The sequence below is a fragment of the Athene noctua genome, chromosome 26 (assembly GCF_965140245.1).
Source record: "Athene noctua chromosome 26, bAthNoc1.hap1.1, whole genome shotgun sequence".
Lineage (NCBI taxonomy): Eukaryota > Metazoa > Chordata > Aves > Strigiformes > Strigidae > Athene > Athene noctua.
In genome coordinates, this window is record NC_134062.1 from 1,040,120 (window position 1) to 1,060,686 (window position 20,567).

At 53.6% G+C, this 20,567-nt stretch overlaps 1 protein-coding gene across 4 annotated transcripts in view; it reads right to left on the reverse strand.

The window, feature by feature from the left end:
* Positions 1-20,567, reverse strand: part of SIK3 (SIK family kinase 3) — an 82,821-nt gene that overhangs the window by 32,603 nt on the left and 29,651 nt on the right. For all 4 annotated transcript variants that reach the window (XM_074927662.1, XM_074927661.1, XM_074927660.1 and 1 more), the window contains exons 2-3: positions 5,837-5,953; positions 2,580-2,643 (exon numbers count right to left, since the gene is read on the reverse strand). In XM_074927662.1, coding sequence (XP_074783763.1) covers positions 2,580-2,643; positions 5,837-5,878 — 106 coding nt within the window. In that variant the 5' untranslated portion in view covers positions 5,879-5,953. The remainder of the gene's footprint in view (positions 1-2,579; positions 2,644-5,836; positions 5,954-20,567) is intronic.

A 20,567-nucleotide genomic window follows, 5' to 3' on the forward strand; every position in this document is an offset into this window, starting at 1 on the left:
CCTTCCCGAGACGCACCACGTCCCTCAACGCGCCTGTCAGCTCCTGCTCAGAGAGCTCAGGACGAGCAGGCAGGAGGTGGGAGGCAGGGCAGGGACAGAGACGTGCTACCACATTAACCAGACCATAATTTTGTCAAGTTCACTGACACTTTTTTGTTAATCAACCAAGTACCCATATCCTTGTCCACGAGGACTGCAGCTTATTTCCAGTAAACAGCCGAAATCAAACCAGACCTTTCGATTATTTTCTGTCTGGCCTCCCAAGAAGGACACTAGAGGGACCTGGAACAAAGAGCACCCTGTGTTTAAAAGGAGACGTTCATTTGTTCATAATGTCAAACCAGGAACCCAACCACGCGAAAACACGCACAGGGACAAAAATAACAATTTACATTTTGCTGCTTAAGCCCACAGCAAAAGCAAGTCTCTTCCCTGATCCCCGTGCTCCACTACGCAAACAAAACAAATTATCCAAACGTTTCCAGTAAGGGAAGAACCACAGACACTCACGGCCCAGCGTGGGCACTGCCGGAGCCTCGGCCCACGGCCTGGAGATTCGGATAACGGGGCGGGAAGGCTCATCCTGACCGACATCCTCGTGAAAGCCTGGGCAAGCCCCAGCTTCCACCTGCTGCAGGACGCCACGGCAGAGCCGGAGCGGGTGCGAAGCCAGCCCACGCTGCCACAGACCTTCTCTCCACGGCATGAGGACGTGAGATTCCTCAGTTCTGGAGATGCTAACGACGGCGAGGAAGCCTTCCCAAGACGGCTTGCTGCTTCCTCCCTGGAAACTGCTTCCGCTGTTAGAACAAAGTCTTAAGGGCTCCTCAGGAAACTCTGATTACAAAAAGCCGAGACTTCAGTTTCCCCCTCTCTGCTCTAAGGCCGAGGGCGCGCAGGGCCTCGTGGTGCCTGAAAACGCTCAAAGCCAGGCAGCGGGGGCACCACGTCCTGGCTCCGCTCTGGAAAAGTGTCACGGCCGTTACATAACGGGCTGCTCCCAGCTACCAACGAGGAGAAAACACTGGGCAGCGTTATGGAAATTAGCCACGCTAACGAGCTGAGTTTACTACAGCATAAAGTATTTTGGAAAGCAGTTAGATTTTCACTTCGACTCACACAGAAGGCTATTTTTGTAACTAAGAGAATTCATTCCAAGTTCGTATGCGAGCTTGGACATCGTTCTGGTTTTAAAAAAGATGGGCCCACCTCTGCCAGATTCAACAGAAGAGGGACAAAAAGTAAAAGGTGATTTCTAGTTTTCTGCAGGGACCCGCACACAAGCAAACTCTAACACACACTCAAGTGATTTAGCCGCAGTTCCGGCTTGCTGCACGGGGTAAGGTGACTTTCACAAGCCTTCATGACTGCTGGTGTCTGTGTTTGAGGAAACAACTGAAGACTCAGGTTTTTCGGCAGGTGTTCCCCACTTTCCAAATATCGGCTGCTACCCGCTTCTTCCTTCCGCTGCCACTTTCTCCGAGAAGAAACCCAAAGGACAGGGACCACGTTGAGAAGAGGGCAGGACAACCATCCACACAAGTACTGAAGGACTGGTGTTTGATTACAGTTACTGGAAACCAGCACTGGTCAGCTCAAGTTGTCTTCTTTTCCTTAATTTGGGGCTTTTCTTGCTTCACTAGGAGGTTCACCTTTTATCACAACGCGGTCTCAGTTCCGGCAGAGCGAGAGCCTCTGCCATCCAAAGCGAATCTCCTGCGGTGGCTGACCAGGACCAACGGGAGAGCGTTTCCATCTGGCTGACAGGCTGCACGTGCCCGTCCTCACAAGGACACTGCCTGCAAGCGGGTTTAAGGCAGCTCCCTTCAAGCACCAGGGATTTTCCCCTTTTTCCGAAGCTCACGTTGGATAAGGTAGTAAAAGCCAATCTTGCAAAATTCTGTCACCTGGCACGATATTCCACTGTGTAAGTAAATCTCTGCTTCTACAAGTTTCTTATTAGTCATGGCAATAAAACAAATTAACGAATTGCAACAGTTCTTGCAATTGTCTTGCACAGATGCTTTTTTTTTTTTCCCCTTTAAATAGCTTCTGCGGTCAAGAAAGCTCAGCCAAAACCTTGTTAGCAGACAAGGGAGTTTAAAATGGATGTAACTAATGCACACTGAGATAACATCAAATATGAAAACGATAAGAAAATACATAGTTTTGAGATCAAAATACTGCAGAACCACAGGACTGCCTGTGTCTTTGAAAGCTACTCACAAACACCAACGTTTCTGCCATGTCAACAAGTTTCACACAAATTGCTGGGGAGCAAAGTATTCAGCAACATTTTAAAACCCGACTGGGTGACCAATTCCAACACCTTTAACCCCAAAGCCAGCGTAAGAGAGGGGCAGCACCGCCTGTCAGTGAAACCCAAAGAAGAAACAGAGGTTATGGTGGTAATTTTTCCATCATGTTGGTATCGCTTATTTCTTTACTCCTCTTGTCAATGGAAAGTTTTCCTGCTGAAGGGCATCTCTCAACTGAAACAAGAGCGTGGCAGCTATTTTCAGTTTACTGTAGTTGACCAAGCACATTATCTGATTAAAGAATGCAATAAAGGTACTTACCAAATATTTCCCCTCCACTAGCATACTCTGTCACTAGATAAATCATCCTCTCCGTCTCCATAACCTGGACGCAAGGACAGAAAAGTGACAGATAAGGAGACTGCCATGTGCAAAAAGAAACGTCACTAAAAAAGGTTTGTTCTTTCTGTAACACGTGCAACTGCTTTCATCAAATCCGAACCATTACCTCCCCGTGCTTTAGAGCTGTACAAGGAATGGGCAGGAACTGGGGAAAGCGAGACTCAAAGAGCAGGTTTTAAACACTAAACCTGTAGCTACACACAACACTTCGCCCGCACCTCCTGCTTCTATTTCCCCCCCCTTTAGCGTTTGCTCCCCGGTCTCACCCTGTTCCAGCAGCCTGGGAGACGTCTCGGGGTTAGTTCACCTTTCTGATTAATCAGCCAGTCACAGGCACTAAAATAACCAGCACAAATTTGCCAAAGGGGGGGAATATTCACTGAATTTCAAACGACCTATTGGAAATCCCCCAGAGCTCGGGCTTTGCTGTGGGAGTCTGCGCCTTCCGGTCAGGTAACACCGCGCCTTCGCCAGCTTTTAACACACGTTTTTAAGAGTCTGTTGGGATGTTGGGGCCGAAGCGGTCCAACACACCAAGGCCAGTGACTTCTCCGATGGGATTTCTTCAGCGGCCCAGGCACGGTACGGGTGGAGGCAGCGAGGGGCTGCGGGAGCGCTCGGCACAGCAGCGGGGCCGCTGCCCACGGCTCTCGGGAGCACACGGCTGATTTCTGAGCACGGTTCTACAACCCTCAGGGAAACCAGCGCTCCAGAACGGCCTCAGAGGCCTGAACACCTTCTGGGAAGGGCCCTGTCAGGATGCAGAAGAGAAGCAAAGCACAGGGCGAGGCCCCGTGTGCTGACGACAGGCCCCAGGACAGTTGTGACGCTCAGCGGGCGGCAGGGCAGGGCGTACGATCACGCCGTGCAGGCGCAAGGCAGCAAAGGACGCCCTCTTGCCCGCAGCTTTGCTCAGGGTGACTCTGGGGGCTGTTCGGGGACCAGACTGGGTTTGTGACCCGCCTTCGGGCAAGCACACGCGTGGGGTGTTTTCCAGAACTCGATGCCGTTCCTTCAGCAGTCTCCACGGGTTGGCCAACGGCAAAACACACGGTGCGCGGCGCTGAGCCTCCGGTGCCAGGACAGGTCCGATCGGATACTCCGGGGGGCTGAGAGAAGGCCTGGAAACACTTTGTGTTTGATTTGGCTTTTCTCTGATTCAAAGACGAGCGGAAGTTCACCTTCAGACCCTGAACACACCATTAGCCCAACAGAGAGGTTACGGACGTGGAGCCCAACGCTGCTGCTTCTTACCGAGAATTAGGACTCAAACGTGCAGCCTTTGTGCTTTACGCAGGCCCGATGCCGACAGCAGCAGCTGCTAGAACAGCTGGACGGCTCTTGCTCGGAACGTTAAAACAAGAGCACAACCGAGATGAACCTCAGTGCTGCGCGAGTGTCACAGGGCAGAGGCACAGCTCCCCCCTAACGGTGAGACTCCGCATCTAGAAAACCCTCAGGTGGACGTTTTGAAGTGCAGCTCTGTTTCCAGATAGAGTCTCTTGTATTATAAACTCCTGTCACTATAGACACTTCCTCCTTTTTCACTTACACCTTTCCGTAAGATCAAGGAAATGTGGATTTTAAACCCAGATTTCTGAAGAAAAGCTGTGGAAGGCTCTGAATTCCCAACTCCACGTTTTAGTAGTTTACCTCTAAAAATAAATGCCACTGAAAGTACCCAGAAAGAAGGGCCACGTGAAGCACACTCTGCAGTTGGTACTCTCTTCTCACCTTGGCAAAGCTGAGCCACAAGCGTCACCTGTCCAGTACCCCATCAAAAGCTTTAGATGGAATAAAACAGGTTGAAAAAGGGTTTTTTGGCTCAAAAAAAAAAACGCTCTAAGGAGTCAGCTTGCAAAGAAGCATTCCTTAAGTTCCTTAAAAATGCCACAATTCTGCAGCGTCTGCTGTAAGATCTCACGCTTGGCCGTTTGGCCAGAACAGCTAAACATTAACCTCTGCCACTTCTCCTCAGTTTTAACCCTTCGGAGTCCAGCAAACGCTATCAGGCACGGACGAGAAGCAGAGCGGGCTTGAACGGACAAGAGTTGGTTCTAGGGAACGGCAACTTCTGCTGCGGGTTAGCGCAACTTCTCCCTTCAAACACCGCACTCCAAAAGGAAATCAGCCCGGTGTCTTTCCCGCAGGACTCTGAGTCTCTCCCATCCAAGTCAGGGAGTCCCCAGAGGCAGGGCCCTCCTCCGCTGCCTGCGCCAGCCCCAGGAGCTGACTTTGCACCCGCAGCCTGGGTGGAAGCGCCCTCCGTTCCCTGCCAGCCCCCGGGCACACGCTGCCGGGGCCGAGGGCCGGCGGGTCTGGGTGGACCCGGCAGGCAGCGCCAGCTCCGAGAGGCTCCGGGGAAGGAGCCTTTGCCCCCAGCTTCCCAGGAGCCGGACCGCAGGCAGCCGAGCAGAGTTTGCACAGAGCTTTCTGCCACGCTGGCTGTAAGTCGCTGCTCGAGCCCTTGCATCGGGAAGGCCCGAGGAGGGAGTTTTTCATCTGTCCAGCAGCTCCCAAGGCAGCATGTAACATTTCGCCGAGGTGCAGGCCTCCTCCCATCCCTCTGCCGTCTGCTCGTCTCTGGCCTGTGGCAGCTTCCTTGCGGTTCCGTTTGATGGTGCAGTCGGAGGGGCACCACCAAATACGCGTGTAAAAGGCAATGCAGACGGATTCTGTCCCCCGTGGCGGCGTTTGCAGAGTAAAATGCCAAACAAGCAGGAGAAAAAGTCTGCAGACAACATTCAAAAGCAGGTCTGCTGCTGCTATTGATCACCTTCCAGGAAAGCGCTGAGCAGATCAGCAAGTCCTCGGGGCCACGGGGCAACTGGGCAGGGAGAGGAGAGCGGGGAGCCGCGTGCTCCCAGTCCTGCCAGCGGGTGAGACTTACTCTCTCCCTTAAATTGAGAAGGGGAGCCCGCATCCGGTTTCAACTGGGAAACTGAAAAGCACACAATAGCCATAAACAAATGGCAAGAGGCCAGCCCACAGAGGAAGCGTGATCTCCCAGAAAAGAGAAGGATTAGCCACACTTTCCCCCCCTGCCCCTCTAATCAGAGAGACCTTGAAAATGTAAAGGACTTTCCCAGCATTTCACATAGCAGAAAGGGAGGGACAACCCCAGAGAAAGCACAAGGATAGAGTGTAAAGGGAAGCCCACTGCAGGGTGCTCCTACCTGGTACAACCTGATGATATGCGGGTGGCAAAGCATCTTCATGATCTGAACTTCTCTAAATATCTTCTTCAGGTTCTCTTCATCCAGCTGTGTCTTATCAATTATCTTGATAGCAACCTAGCAGAAGGGGAAAACAAAAGAGAGGTTGCTGACCCAACTGCACGTCAGGAGAAGCATTTTTAAGAACAAATACCGCACAGAAGACCCTGCCTCACACACGCACCCACTACTGCGCTGAAAAGGGCGCTATTTCTGAACTCCCACCTGTATTTCAAAGCGAGCCCAAACATTTGTTTTGCTTGCCCACAGGAACCGGTTTCTCGGATCTCCCCGGCCAGCTCTGCCCTGCAGCCGGGCCGCTGCCCTGCTCCCTTACGGCTGGAGGATGCGCCCGAAGAGCAGCCCAAGAGCTGCGCCGTGTTGGCATCGGGGCAGGGAGGGGGACGGAGAGGTTGCCAGGCGGCAACCCGGAGGGGAAACGGCTTTGGGGGCTGGAAATCCGGGTGCAAGTGGAAAGGACTCTGCTGCACTACCCAGCCAACGCCTCGCTACAACAGGGCTGATCGGTACGAGCAGGGACAAGAACAGGGGGCTCCGGCTTCTGACAATCGAGGTATTTATTTATCTATTTTAAAAACAGAAGTGCTCCCTAACGCTACTCTAACAGAGTTTAAACAAGTCCAAGTGCTTCCAGTCAGGTGCTCTCCAGCGATGAAGACTTCCTCCTCGCTCCTCTTCCCTCCACCACCCCCCCCCCCCCCGGCACTGGCACCTCCCAGCGCTTTGGGGCAGGGACAGCAAAGCCATCAGCCTGCGAACAGGGAGGCTCTGCTGTGCTAAAGAGCACCTCCTCTCGAGTCTGCCGCACGGAAGCAATTTGTTTCATCCAACACACGCAGATAACGAGGAAAGGAGTCTTTTCCAGAAGGCCTGACTCAGCAGGGGAGACAAGGCAGCACTCTCAGCCAGGGCGAGACGTCGCTGGAGCAAACAGCTGAGAGAAAAGGCTGCTCTTCCCAGCAGAGGAACATTTGTGCCGCTGCTTCTAAATCAGATTTCAGCCTTGAGTTAATAAGTACCTTCCTCCCCCCAGGAAACATCAGCGCGAGCGAGTAGCTAGAGCATGCCAGCCTAGTTTGAGATTTGTGGGCTGAATTAACATCCACCAGCAGGTTTTCTCGCGTCGAGATGGCACGCACTCTGGGAAAAGAACCGCTTCTACAAATCCTCCCCTGGTTGCTTTGCTAAAGCAGAATTTACAAAACTTCTGTCAAGGAAGACTGCGGAATCATGCAAAGACATGGGGAAGGGCATGCAAAGCAGCACTGCGGTAAAAACCGCTGATGGTGCACAGCCCGAAGGATTTGACCCAGGAGCCCAAGCCCAATGACATCAACGGCTGTGACAGGCTCCGGCACCCGCTGGGGACAGGGACACGTGCTCCGCACGCAGCGGCGTGCCGTGTCCGCGGACAAAGAACCGCAGCGGCTCCCGATCCAAAACACATGTGCTTCTCCTCTGGTGCCAAACCCCAAGCGCGGAGCTAAAGGGTGCTCTGACAGGCACGGTGCCCTTCGGAGGAAAACAAACAAACAAAAGGAGCTTTAGGATCTTTCAGGGAACAGTCTGAAGCACACAAAAACTAGGCGCCGCATTTTATGATAAAATCCTCGCCAGCGGAATAACTGCCCTGCGTGTAAGCAGAACGCAGCAGAATCCCGAAAAGGCACCAAGCACAATAAGCTGTTTCTTTCATTTGAAACCTTTAATTCAGAGCCCAGGAACGATTCCAGACTTCTCAGTCACCGAGCATGCTTCCTACAGCAAGACCAGGAGCTGGACGGCAGCCAGGCCTGGCACGCAGCACCAGAAGCTGCTGGCAGCAGCGGGGCCGGAGGCGAGAGGCAAGGTGAAACGGCAGAGCCGGGCCCCGCTCCGGGAGGCTGCCCAGCGGTGGTGAACGGGGTGACGAGCCGCCGCTCTCCGGGGCTGGGCTGGGCTGGCAGCCCTCCGGGCCGCGGCTCCTCCTCGCTGAGCAGCAGCCGGGCGAGGAGCGAAGTGCCACCGGCCACGGCTCCGGTCGATCCGCACCGCGCGGTTTCAAGGACAACGCTCAGGAGTGGACTGGAAGAGCTAAGAGAGCCGGAGGAGGATTGGAAAGTGCTCGCTGCACGCTTTTCACCAAGGATTTTCCCTGCAAGAATGAGCTTTTGTAAAGCTTAAACCAATAGATAGATTAAAAAAAAAAGCTAAGAGAAGCTTCCTCAAAGAGTGAAGCCAAGATGTCTACCGGGAGACATGAGTCATTTTCAGGCACAAATACGTAAATGAAAATCCACAGATCTGGAGTATTCTGAAGCTCCTTACTCATTTCCCAGCTCTATGTTTGCTCTACAGAAATCTCATTTCCCAGGTTAATTATATGGCGTGAGTTGACACTCTTGGCCAAGTTCAAGGTACGCAGAGCATCTGATTGAATGCAGCTTGGTCAGTCGGGCCGGGCAAAACGGAAGAACTGAATTGCTGTTTTTCTCCCCAATAACACGGGCAGGGAGAACCAGGCTGCCGGCTCTGCCCCACGCTCGTCACCTTGCTAGGCTGTGGGCTTCACACGCCGTGCCCTGCAGCTCCGCACCCGCCAGACACGCAGCACCCGCGGCAGGAGCAGAGGAGCGCAAACGCCAGCGGGAAGATGTCTGCTTGGGAAGGATCTTACCCTGAGATGGGCGGCCCCTGAGCAAACCCAAACCCACCCTCAAAAGTTACGAGGAGGAGAGAGCTGGCATTTCTGAAGGGGTTTCTTCAAAAGGTTTTCATTCCATTCAAATGCCTCCAGCAACTGATGTAACCTAAAAGGTAAAAGTCTCCTGAAAAAGCCTGGGGAAACCACCCAGTGCTCCGGTTCCAGGAAATTCAGAGCTTCCTCACAAATGTGCAAGGGTGGAAGTAGGAAATCCCCTCCGCGCTCGCTGCAGAAGGGAAAGTGCAGGGAATTTTGGGGGGGTGCCCAGGTACTTTATTTGGTTTGCTCCAGAGGTTCGCTCTTCTCTCTCCAGAGGGAGGGAGCGGTTCAAAGGCTTTCCAGAACAGACCGAGTTGGTTCCTCCATTCCTGCATTTCCCTTCCCTCGAAAGATGAAGCAGGATGTCAACAACAAGAAGACTGGCTGAAGTCCTCTGGTCTCAGCAGCCAGACTGCCTTCACCCGTCCCCGGGTGGCAGGGGAACGGCCACGGAGCACCCGGCCGGGCGAAGCGCACGCTCTCCTTCCTCCGGGAGGGTCCGCCCTGCCCAAGCCTCCCCGCCGGGCCAGAGCCCCTGCAGCTGCTCGCCCTCCTCCCTCCTCCTCCCAGGTCCGGCCCCGTCCTCCAAGCTGGGGGTACAGGTCGCAGAGGAGGTTGCAGGCTCGGGGTGCTGTTCTCCCCACCAGCAGCACCCTGCCGCCGCCGCAGAAGCATCTCACCCCCAGAGAAAGCGTCGAGGAAGAATGGGCGCATCGGCTCCCTGCTCCAGCCGAAGGGAACGCCAACACGTGTGGCACCGCTAGAACTACTACTATTATTACTAGTAGTAGTATTCATGCAAAAAGAATCAGTTTCAGGTAGTCTCATGAAGCATCAAAAAATCCCCAACCCCAAATCAAGTGCATTCCCGCATGCTTCCAAATATCACATAAAACAGAGAGAGCGAGACTAAACATCATTAACTAAAGCACAAATACAGCTACAAGTAGAAGTGGAAGAAAACCATGATCTAATTTCTTAAACAATGAAATACTATAAAAAAGGAGACTGAAAAATTAACTATTCTTTTGTCAAAAGTTAACGAAGCTTACAGGCAGTAGGATATATGCCAAATCTGGAGCATACATGCTGCTAGCAATTAACAAAATGTTCTCTCCATTTCTAAACCTTTCAGTTTTTCCTTCCTGGATCCAAGTAAAACTGACACTAGTAATTTGAGGAAGAAATTGTTACTTGGAAGAAATGTTAAGCTGCTAAAAAACAACAGTTGGGAGAGAGAAGGTAAGGTGTTCAAACTGATGCCTGCAAGTCACTGCCGAGGTCCTGCTCTTCGGAGCCAGGAGGCCCGTCCGCTGTATTTCAGATTTTTCTCCTCCTGCTGCACTCGAGCTGAGCGCTGCTCTATTTTTTGTGCTTCTAAAGCCGTGCTGACTATGCGTGTGCCAGGCCAAGGCCCCACGAGAAGCGGTGCAAGCTTTAAGCGCAGATTAGCAGGAGAGCAGAAGGGTAGCTGAGGAACCAGAGGAGAGGTCAAGGCCAGAAGGGTGCAAGCACTTATCACTGGTATCAGCATGTCCCTCTGCATCACGCAGGAAGGCAGGAGGGACAGAAACTGCATTTCAGGTCAAAACAGCAAAGCTGCACCCACCGCACCCCAAAATGGTGAGTTCCTACTTCACACCGAGAGACTGGATTTCAAAATCTGGTGCCTGCCAGAGCTAGAAGATCACACCAAGGGTGAGAGTCTCCTAAAGGAGGCACGAGGCTGGGTTTGGAGAGAATACCTACTTGAAGGAATTAAAATTTATATAGACATCCTGTTTATCAGCTAAGCGTGGCTAATATTCATACAGACTTCCTCGAATCAATGCTGCCCTGCCAACAAGCAGGGAAAGGAATTGCTGGGCGCCCCGGCAGAGGGGCAGGAGGAGGACGGGGGTGGCACGGGGGCAGGGAGAGGACACCCACCGTGCTCTTAGAAGTGCTCCAACTTCTGGGAAAGTACACAAGGGAGGGAAAAAAGGTAGGAGCAAACAGTCTGCCTTCAGCGGAAAGAAGCCATGAAACAGCAAACATTTCCTTTTGCTCTGTGCAGCGAACAAAGGAAAAAGCTAAAGCCCCTGTCCTGGGCTAACATCTATTACTCTGTGCCACACATTTGCTAAGATCTAATTATAACTATAATTAATCTATAATTAAAATTTCCTGCATGGATGATCATTCCATAAAGAAACCACCTTTTCCATTTCAGTTCAGTTGTTTCTATAGCAGCTCGAGTTGAAAATCAGGGAAAAACCCCACTTCTTTCGGAACGTGACCAGCCGCATCAGTAATCGTTATCAAAGTGTTAATTACGCAGTAAGCGTTCCCGTAAGTCGGCAACTGATCTCCTCAGTGCAACAAGAGCCAACAGATGGCACCCACAAACTGACTGCGCTGAAAAAAAAAATAAAAATCAACACGTTTATTTAGGAGAAACATTTCCTAGGACTGTTCCGAGGAGTCCTCCCGCACAAAGCCCTCCTGGGGGGCCGGCAGCGAGGCCTCGCCGGCTGTCCCGCTGCGGGACCCGGCCCCGCGGGGCGCTCCGAGGGCTCAGGGCCCGGAAAGGGGCCGCGGCGGGTCTATGGCTGAGGAGCAAGCCTGGAGAAGGGCGACTGCCGGGACGGCCGCCTGCGCCCCTTCTGCGTCTGCAAGTTCTGCCGGCGAGGTGGCCCTCTCCCTCCCACCCCCCTCCGAGCCCACCCGTCCCGGGCTGGCAGCAGGAGCGCTCGGAGGGCCGGACAGAGAGGATCTTCTCCTCCCGGCAGCTCCTGCCTGCCAGGAACACTCGGGGAGCTGGGGAGCACGGCCCGTTGGCTTCAGCAGCCGCTGGAGGGGTAAAAGTCCCTCCTGTAAGCAGATACCCAGGCTGCACAGGACCTGCAGTAGCAGAGACCAGAATTAAGGCAGATGGGGCGGGGAGAAAAAGAAAAAAAGCAAAAAATCAGAAGAGAAAAACCTGCCAGCCGATGCAAACTGCAAAGCACAGCAGTGCCAGCCCAGCACTGCCAGCACAAGCCCCACAGGAAACCTCCAGGGTAGGGTCGCCTCGAGGTGCTGAACGCAGGCGAGAGGAGGTTCAGAGGATGCTCCGAGGGCGGTGGGGAGCGTGAGGCGGCTGCGAGGCAGCTACCGGGGGGCTGAAGCTGGACGCCTTCCTCCCCCAGCCGGGCCGCACGCTGCGGCCCACCCCGTGTCCTCACGCTCCAGCTCCGCCGCTGCCGTGCCCCCCGCGCAGCCCCCCCGCCCCCCCCCCTCGCCGCAGCAGCTAAGCAGCGGGCGGATGCAGAAGGGGACAGGCGTGTTGGCTACACGTGGCGGCACCGAGCTGGCATATGGACACGCGATGGTGATAAAAACAGAGCTTGAACTCCGGGCTGCCGCCGGCCGCGTCCCCTTCCAGGAGCCCCTTTGAGAGATGCCACCCCCCAGCACCGCCGCGCTGCCGTCTGGGCCGGCGGATGGCGGAGGCACATGTTTTTCAAGCAAGCTGTCATCACAAGTTTGCTTGTGTGTTTAGGGTCACTCAGAGTGATCTCTCTAGATGCAAATAGGCAATTTGTACAATTTTTAGTCATACAGGAATGCTTGACAAAAAAGATGTGCTCTAACTGACATTTTAGATACCCGGCTTGTCACTGATGCATCAAAACTTCCCTTGACAAGCTCATGGGCAAAGGGAGGCATCTCCTCCTCGGAACAAACCAACTCGCAGAATCCGCCTAACTAAAGGCGATGTGGCAGATAAAACTAGGCCATTCTGCAGCAACATCGGTGGCTTTCAGAGGAGGTACAAACAAATATTGGCAGCAACTGAAAGCAGGAAACTGTGGACCAAGATGTGCCTCAAAAAGTTGCATTTGCTCAGGAAGGAAGTTATCACCTTGTCCACATCCCTCTGCAGAATCAATGCAGTGACTTGTGTCTTGCACAAGGTGAAGAAAATACTGATGGCATTTTCAGAAAAGTCAATACGTCCAAATCCTCTTGGCCTGCTGCAGCGTTAATACCCTGCTTGTGTGAGTGCTGTACTCTGCTATGACCTCTCCTCGTCCCCAGGGGAACAGAACCGGGCTTTCAATGGCAGGAGCACAAAACCCACATTCACATCCAGAGCCCAGCACGCCAGCTAGACCCAGTGAAGAAAATCTCATCATTTCAGCGCCCGTACGACAGCCTACAAACGCGGTTGGAACCCTCACAGCCGGAGGAGACTCATCTGCGACACCCTCCAGGAGCCCAGCCCTCACCCGTGCTGACCACCGCAAGAGCAATCCCTCATTTTCCAGTCTCGTACCAACACTACGCCGGCAGCTGCACCTTCTCTTTTCAAAAAGAAACTATCAGACACGTACAAGAGGTGAATGCCCCCACCCGCAAGACACTGCTTCACAGCGTGAGCTTCTGTGTCAAACGGCGACCTGATCCTAAAGGCAAATTCTCCCTTTTCCTATTCCGAAAGGGTCAAGGGATGACGGGGATCCTCTTGCACGTTCTGCCACAGCACGTGAGAAAACGTTCTGCAAGCAGCAAGCACGCTCGCTCGCGTTGCTACAGCTGGCTTCCAGGAACCTCACAGTTACCTTGCCTTGCAGGTCAGCAGCGTGCCCTTCTGCAGAGCTTCTAATTGTTTCCTCACCTGGGGTAACAGCAGGAAACAATAGAGAGATTTTAAGTTGCCTTCGCTGGCTGCCGAGCGTGCTAACGTAAGCGACATCACAGGCTCGCCGAACAGCACCAAGGGCGCTGAGACTGCAGAGAAAGGCAAGGGAAGCGTAACTGGAGATGCCAATTAGATAAACAAACCATTTCGGTGCACAGAGAACCTCCTGCTGCAAATCCCCGGTGCTGCAAGGCAAGTCCTCTGGCCCGCGGCAGGGCCACACCGCGGAGCATCACCCGGGAGCCAAACGCGAGGCCCGGACAGAGCCCGCGCGGGGGGACAGGCTGCAGCACGCCGCGCAGAACCGCCCCGCTCGCCCGCTGCCTTGCTGCGAGGAGCAAAGCACGGAATTACTGCAGCGTTCCCCCAAACCCGACGGCTGCGCGGCGAGTTACCCGGCCTTCAGGCTGACCAGAACTTCAGAGGACCCGACCGCGCCCAAGGAGGTCAGGCACCCGCAGCTTAAGCGCGGGAATCCCTCAAGCTACACCACGTTTACCTCCAGGCTTCACCCTTCTTAAAGAGAAGATCTCCAGAACCTTTTCGAGGAGATGCTGCACCTCCTGGTCCAGCCGTTGCTGCCTCCTCTTCCTCAGCTACGGCAGAACAAGTCTTAGCAAACCAGACTGTAGCCAGCCCCACCGAACCGATTCAAACAAAAGCATGGGATGTTCACACAATTCCTGCCTCTTCTAAATTCCACCAGCTTTGCACTGTCCCGTGTTTGCGTTACGAACGACCTCTCCACCTTTTCATTCAGCACTCAGTTACAAGAGGGGAAAAACCCTCCAGCTCCACGGCTTCAGCTGACATTTGGGCCAGTAATTTGTTTTTAGTTCAGAAGCCTTATAAAATTACTGTAACGCTTAACAGATGCAAGATGAAGAAATTCATGGGAGTCAGAACCGTGAATTAGAGGTGGTATGGAAAATTATTTATCCTAGTCGAGACAAAAACCCAAACCACACCCAGAAGCACCAGCCTCCAGTGCCGGCCTGTGCTGCCACACTGAAATACGTCCACAGGGCCATCACAGATAGGCGTGAAACAGCAAACGCCTGGGTACGTGATTTAATTGGACTCCTTCATCCCTTGAATATAAAGGCAGAATATCCAAGAACTGGTATTAAAACTCAGCCTAGGCCTAAGGGAAAAAGCTTAGGTAAAAGCCACGTAAAGGCCTCTCTCCCCACCGATGCTGGACCCCCCAGCACAGCTCTTCCCTGACTTCTTTACGTCTTATTTCTGCCTCGGAATCTTTAATCTAACGAGACTCTTTCTACGGCAGAGATCAAGATCTCCCTAACCAGTGGATGCTGTTACCAGTTCACAAAACTCAAGCTGCAAATGAGGCCGCTGTCGGGTCAAATCTAACCCGAGTTGCAGGTGTGAAACACATCGCACAGACATTTAATGGGAAAGCAGCTCTAGCCTGTAGCATCAGCACTGACCCTACAGCAATTACGGGGGGATCCTCCGAGGCGATGCAAGGACTGTGTGGGTTTGCTGGAGTGAAAGGAATGAAAATTCCGCCAGGAACACTGCCGTGGTTCAGCCGTGTGAGCTGCTGACAGTCTGCAGCGCTACCTCCATGGCTTCCACGCAAATTAAAAACAATCTTGGCACCTACTACACAAAGACTCCACTTGCTAATTAAAACCGGTTTTTGAATGAGCTTAAGCTAGTGCAGAACCTTATGGAGGTATATTTAAATTGATGTAAACCAGTCAAATGCCATGTGAAAAAGCAGATCCTGGTCACGTAGGCTTGACTCACCTTTTACCAACTTAAAGAAATCCCAGCGGTACGTCCCAGCTCAGCGCACGGCAGAGTCCCTGGACCACTACAAAATGCCAGGCTGTAACCAGGTGAGGCCAAAACCGTGTCACTTAACCTCAGAGGGCATTTCTGCACCAGGTTTACCATCGTTCTTTTATTTGCCAGGGCAGGAGAGGGGAGGAGCCTACAGTGAATTCATTTGCGGTATCAGTCTGACACAGTTGTGCAACACCCCCAGGGCTATCCAGCGTAACGCAGCAGGCCGTTACAACAGCAGGAAAACGAGACGGCCTCTGAGAAAAGCTCGCTGTTATCAGTGCTGGGGTCTCCCTGACTTGCAGGAATTACACCCAGAATGACGCCGACTTGCATGGGGCGGAGGATGTGACTTCACTCAACACCAGCACGGTCCTTTTGCAAGCACGGAGTTGTTTCGTTTGTCCCTACCTCACCATCTCTCTGAAAAGCCCAGAGAAGGAACAGGAAAATGAAATCCATCTGGGGAGGCGTGTGGGATCACCTCTGACCAACGCCATCACCCTGCCGGGTTGCCCGGCCCCAGCCTGCCGCCCCCAGCCCTCTCGGGGCCGCCTCGCTGCGGGCAGCCTCAAGACAAGGTTCCGTTCACCAGGAACTTCCATGCCCGTTTGTCAGTATTAGGGCAGGAGATGTGGGTTGTGCACCGTAACCGAGCACCGTTCAGGCTCCTACCCTCTCATGAGATTGCCATTTTAAGATTTAGAGCAGCTGTCAAACAGCCAGTGTCACTAAAGCTCCGAAGCCCATCAGCGTCCAATGAGTAAAGCGTTAGTAACACATGTCAGACCCAAGTAAGAGCGTTTTGCAAAGCCCAAGTGCAAACTCTTAAGCTGCAACTGATTTATTGTTGCTTTGCCCAGAACCAAGCGACAGCCCAAGCAGGAAGCACACCAGCTCATAAAGCCAGCTCGTTTCAGCAGTCAAGGCCTGCCTGGAAGATCACCTGTGCTCCGACGAGCCCGTTTCTTACGCTGCTGCTGCTCTCACCTGCAGCCAGAGCCGGAGGGAGTCAAGCGAGCCTGTTCCTCCCTGGCCGTGCGTTACAGCAATGCTAGACTCTTGGACCGAGTTGCTTAGCAGCAGAGTTTTGGAAATGTAGTTGCATGCGGGAAGAAATCTGTCACAGCAGGCGACGCATCAAGAATGCTGCACGGCAGCGGCCGCCGGCCCGGCCGCCACAAAACCGAGCTGTGCCTGCTGCGACGCGAGAGCAGGGGGGGAACGGGACAGAGTCCACCTTCCCGGGGCCTGGGGAAGAACGGTCCGATATCCGCAGGAAGCCTTCACAAAACTACCGGGATATTGGAGCAAGCAGGTTTTAAAAGTGTTACTGGAAGTTCCCCCAGATTGTCATTTTGCTCTAATTCAGTCATGCCCTAGAAATAAATGCAAGCGCTGAGGGAAGACGGCACATCTCAGGGACGCAGCTTCCAGCTAGACCCGGCTTTGAACGCAAGTGCATTGGATTATTAAAAAATAAAAGCTCAGAAGTAAGGAAAGGTAGTAGATGGTGTGCATGAAGTGTCAAGCCATACTGTACTTTGGGGTTTGACTATTTTTAAGCAATACGTACAGAGCAAAGAGCCCCAGTGGGCTCAAAGGGCCTCCAGTGAGAAAAGGGAACCCCTTAACCTCACTCATGTCAGAACACGTAGGGAGCAGCCCGCACCACAACGGGTCTCAGCAAGTGAACAGTAGCTGGCTACTTTTTAATGGCAAGAGCAACGTGCAGGCAGCAAAGCACGCCTCGTTTGGCTCACCCGTCCTCACAGGACACAAGAAATCCGATGGCTCTAAGTTACTGGGAGAAATAACTGGCGCTGTGCAGCAGGATGCGCAGCAGAGCCACAGGGAGCCTCTGCACCAGCTTCCAATTCCCTTCCCGAGGCTCCTCAAGGGTTAAAGCAGAGGCCTTCTGGAAGATATTAAGCACTGATGTCTTGGCTTCCCTTCTGCAAACAGCAACAACCTCCAGAGGAATCTGTCATCCCCTATAACAATCCCTTTCACTCAACCCCAGCAGCCCGCTCCCTTCGCCGGGCCGCAGCGGCGGTGGCTCCGTGCTGAGCCGTTACACCGGGCTCTGCTTGTGTGCCAGGGAGGAGGCCGGCGTCTGCGCCAGGTTTGAACGTGGACCTAGGTCACAGGCAGTGATCTGCAGAAGCGTAACAGCTCCTGGCTGAAAAAAGAAGGCTGCAAGAACATTAAATGTCACACTGGGATCACAACAGTATCAGAGAAAATCTAAAGCGACAGCTAAGATGGAACGAATCATTACCCCACTTCCTATGCCATGGAGTCCATTGGGGAATACGGTATTCTGGGCTCCAAAATGCAAACTTGCAGATGTTTTCCCAAGCCTATGCGCACCAGGTCTTTTCTGCACCAAACTGAACCTACCTGGATATTCCAAATAAACCCAAAGCAACAGCCTGCCCTTGCAGCGAAGGGTGTTACGCTGTAATACTGCTACAGCTCCGGGACTGCCAAACACTAAGCCCTTGTCCCCAGGGTGCCCCAGTGCACCCCGGGCACGTCCCGAAGGCTCTGCAGCCCGCTCGGCTCCGCACCGAGGGACCCGCACCTCGCGATCCTCGGCGCCGCACAGATGCCCGCCTGCCACCGTTCAGCAAGGCTGCTGAAGGGCCAGAGAGCCAGGGAAATCAGAGCTACGACAGAAATCCCACCTGAGAGGCCGAGTCCCGAGGCAGCCGTCAGCCATCGGCACACGAAGGCTTTGCGCGTGGTCCTCAGAGTTCGGGATTTCGACGCAGAGCAGTTCCCGGCTGCGCGCGGGGAGCCAGCTCCAGGCTGGGCGTGGGGCTGCCCCCCAGCACGGCCCTCCCGGTGCCGACGGGTGCCGGGGGCGCTGGCCCCTTCCCCTGCAGACCCTGTGTGCAAGCACACGCTGCTCCCGCACCCCAGACAGTTCAGAGCCCAGTTAGCAGGGGGTAGCATCCCCTTTACTTTTGGGACCATTTTTAAAGGTGTCAAATGCATTAACGCTGCAGGATCTGGTGTCTACCGAGCGGGAAGGGGCCGAGACTTTGACAGGAGAGCAAAGAAAAAAGCAAAATGCCAGATCTAGATGGTGTATTTAGAAATTTTAGACACTGCGTTTCCAGCAAGAGCCTTTATACAGTTTGCCGTGATTAGGTGGCAGTTTCTATGGGAACAAACAAGCAGCGGCCCCGTCACAAGATGTCTCGTAACCAGCGGTTCCTCACGGCTTCGCATGAAACGCACCGTCCTCTCGCTGCGCCTGGAGATGCGGGCTCCCAGCCCCGCAGCCCCGTCCCGCGCTGAGGGCAGAGCCCGTATGCTGAACACCCACTGCGGCGCAAGACCGCACTAGCCGTCAGCATTAATGTATTCTCAGTGGCAGCCAACCCATCCGACATCTGTTTTAATTTGGGCAAGCTCTCCTGCCCGTGTAAACGTTCCCCCTGAGAGCGGGCCTTTTCTCTGTGAAAACACAGGCAGCAGCAGGGTGCCAGGGCCCCGGTCGAACCAGAACAGAGCAGGAGAGAAGATGCCCTCCTCTGGGAAAGGTATGGCAATCTGAAGGTAAAAAGCGCCGTGAAGGCCAAGTACTTCATACCTGCTATGCCAGATGTTAGACCTCACTTTTTCTCTGGACCATTCATCCTCTTCCCCGTCAAAACCACCCCCAAGCTTCTACAAGTTGAACTTGAACAACTGATGAAGCATCTGAGCCAATTAGAGCCTGAATCTCAGGAAAATTTCTCACGGTGCAGCAGAGCCTCCCAAAGATGTTCCGGAGCAGGTTATCAGCTCGCAAGGCAGAATTACGGCGGATACGCCCCAAGTACTTTCAGTACAAACCCAACGTTGTCATTCGGCTCAAAGGAGTCCAGCCTTTGCGTGCAGGTAAGGCACCAACACGCTGGTTTTGAATCTCCAGGCGGTGAGGGGAGACCCGCGCAACGGCGAGCGCCGGCTCGGGCAAAGCGAGCCCCGGAGTCGGGCCCGGAGGCAGCGGTGAGGGGCGGAGAACTACCGCCTGCTCCGAAGAGCTTCTGAAAGGCTGTAGGTTACCTCTCAAAGACATCTCCATCGATGCTATGGTTACTACGTGCCTGCAAAACCTAGTAACCTTAATCTGTATTTGGCTCAAAAAAAGAAGAGAAACGGTCAAACCAATGCAACGCGAATTTTTAGCCCTAAAACATCAGAACTTTCACTGCAGTAGCAAGAATACAGAAGAAAGAAATTTTCTTCTCAAAACCATTGACTCTATTTACTATCTCCACCCCTTAAGTTAATTAAAAATCCCTCAATTAGCTGATTCAGGGAGGGTTAATGTCACTCTCAGGAAGACTGGTTCCACACTCCCCTGGGCCTGAAAACAACCGTGGCTGCCCCATCCCCCCGATGACACAGACCAACATTTTCAGCCTCAGCAAAGGTTCCAGAGTATCACCACCCCTCGACTCCAAAACGGTTATGAAATGAAGTGGAAATTTTTAGGAAGGGAAGCCAAAAGTGAAACTGTAAGGAATGTAGCCTTCACATTAACCCTCAACCACCAAGTGAAAGTCCAAGCAGGGGACGGCCCCTTCCTCTGCCCAGTCTTGCCCACGCTTTGCAGCTGAAGCCATCCCAACCGTGCCAGCGTTAGTGCCCAGCTTTCAGGACAGGTGCCTGCCCCGTGCCCCTGCCCCGTCTACCTCTCCCTGTTCGCACGGCCTCAGAAAGACGTTTACTGGGTGTATTAGGCCTAGTGACCCTAAAACCTCAGTCCAGCGCAGCCAGAGCAGCAGCTCTGGCAGAAAGCGAGCCGGCAGCACGGTGCAGGGCTGCCCACGCTCCTGCACACCCAGGGAACCGCCTGGCTGGGAGCTCACCCCACCACCACCGTCGTCACCCCGCCCCGCAAGGGCCCTTCTCGGGGCTGCTGAAAGGGAGAGCTCTGCGGGCCCAGCAGGAGAGGCAGAGCTGGAGCTCACCTTGTCTAAGGTGTGCAGCCCGCTGCTCCTGCCCGGACTCCTCCAAACCCCCGTGCGGTGGGAGAAGCGCCAGCTGCCTGCGCCCTTCTGCTTTCAGCAGAGCTTACGGAGTGCAAAGGAAGATGCAAAGTCAGCAACTTATGTTCGATCATAATGTTAAGCCTAAAATAAACCAATGTTCTGCTGTGGTATTTCCACCAAAGGGTGAGGGGCGAATCCCTAAGTCAAGTCAGAAATTTCCTCGCTCTTAACCGGTGAGCAGCTCGTAGCTTGCTGAGGACAACACCACCCTTGCAGTTATTTCCACTAGTGATGTCAGAACACGGTACCTGCCTCTCGTTGCTTTAGGAAGCCTGCTTCTCCCCCTGAAACCACAAACAAAAAGATTAGCTTAAAAATTAAATTTGTTTCGTAACAAAGCAAGCCTGACAGAAGATCCTTCCACAGCAGCGGCTGCGCAGACCCACATTTTAAAGAATCGCCTTTTGCTCTGGG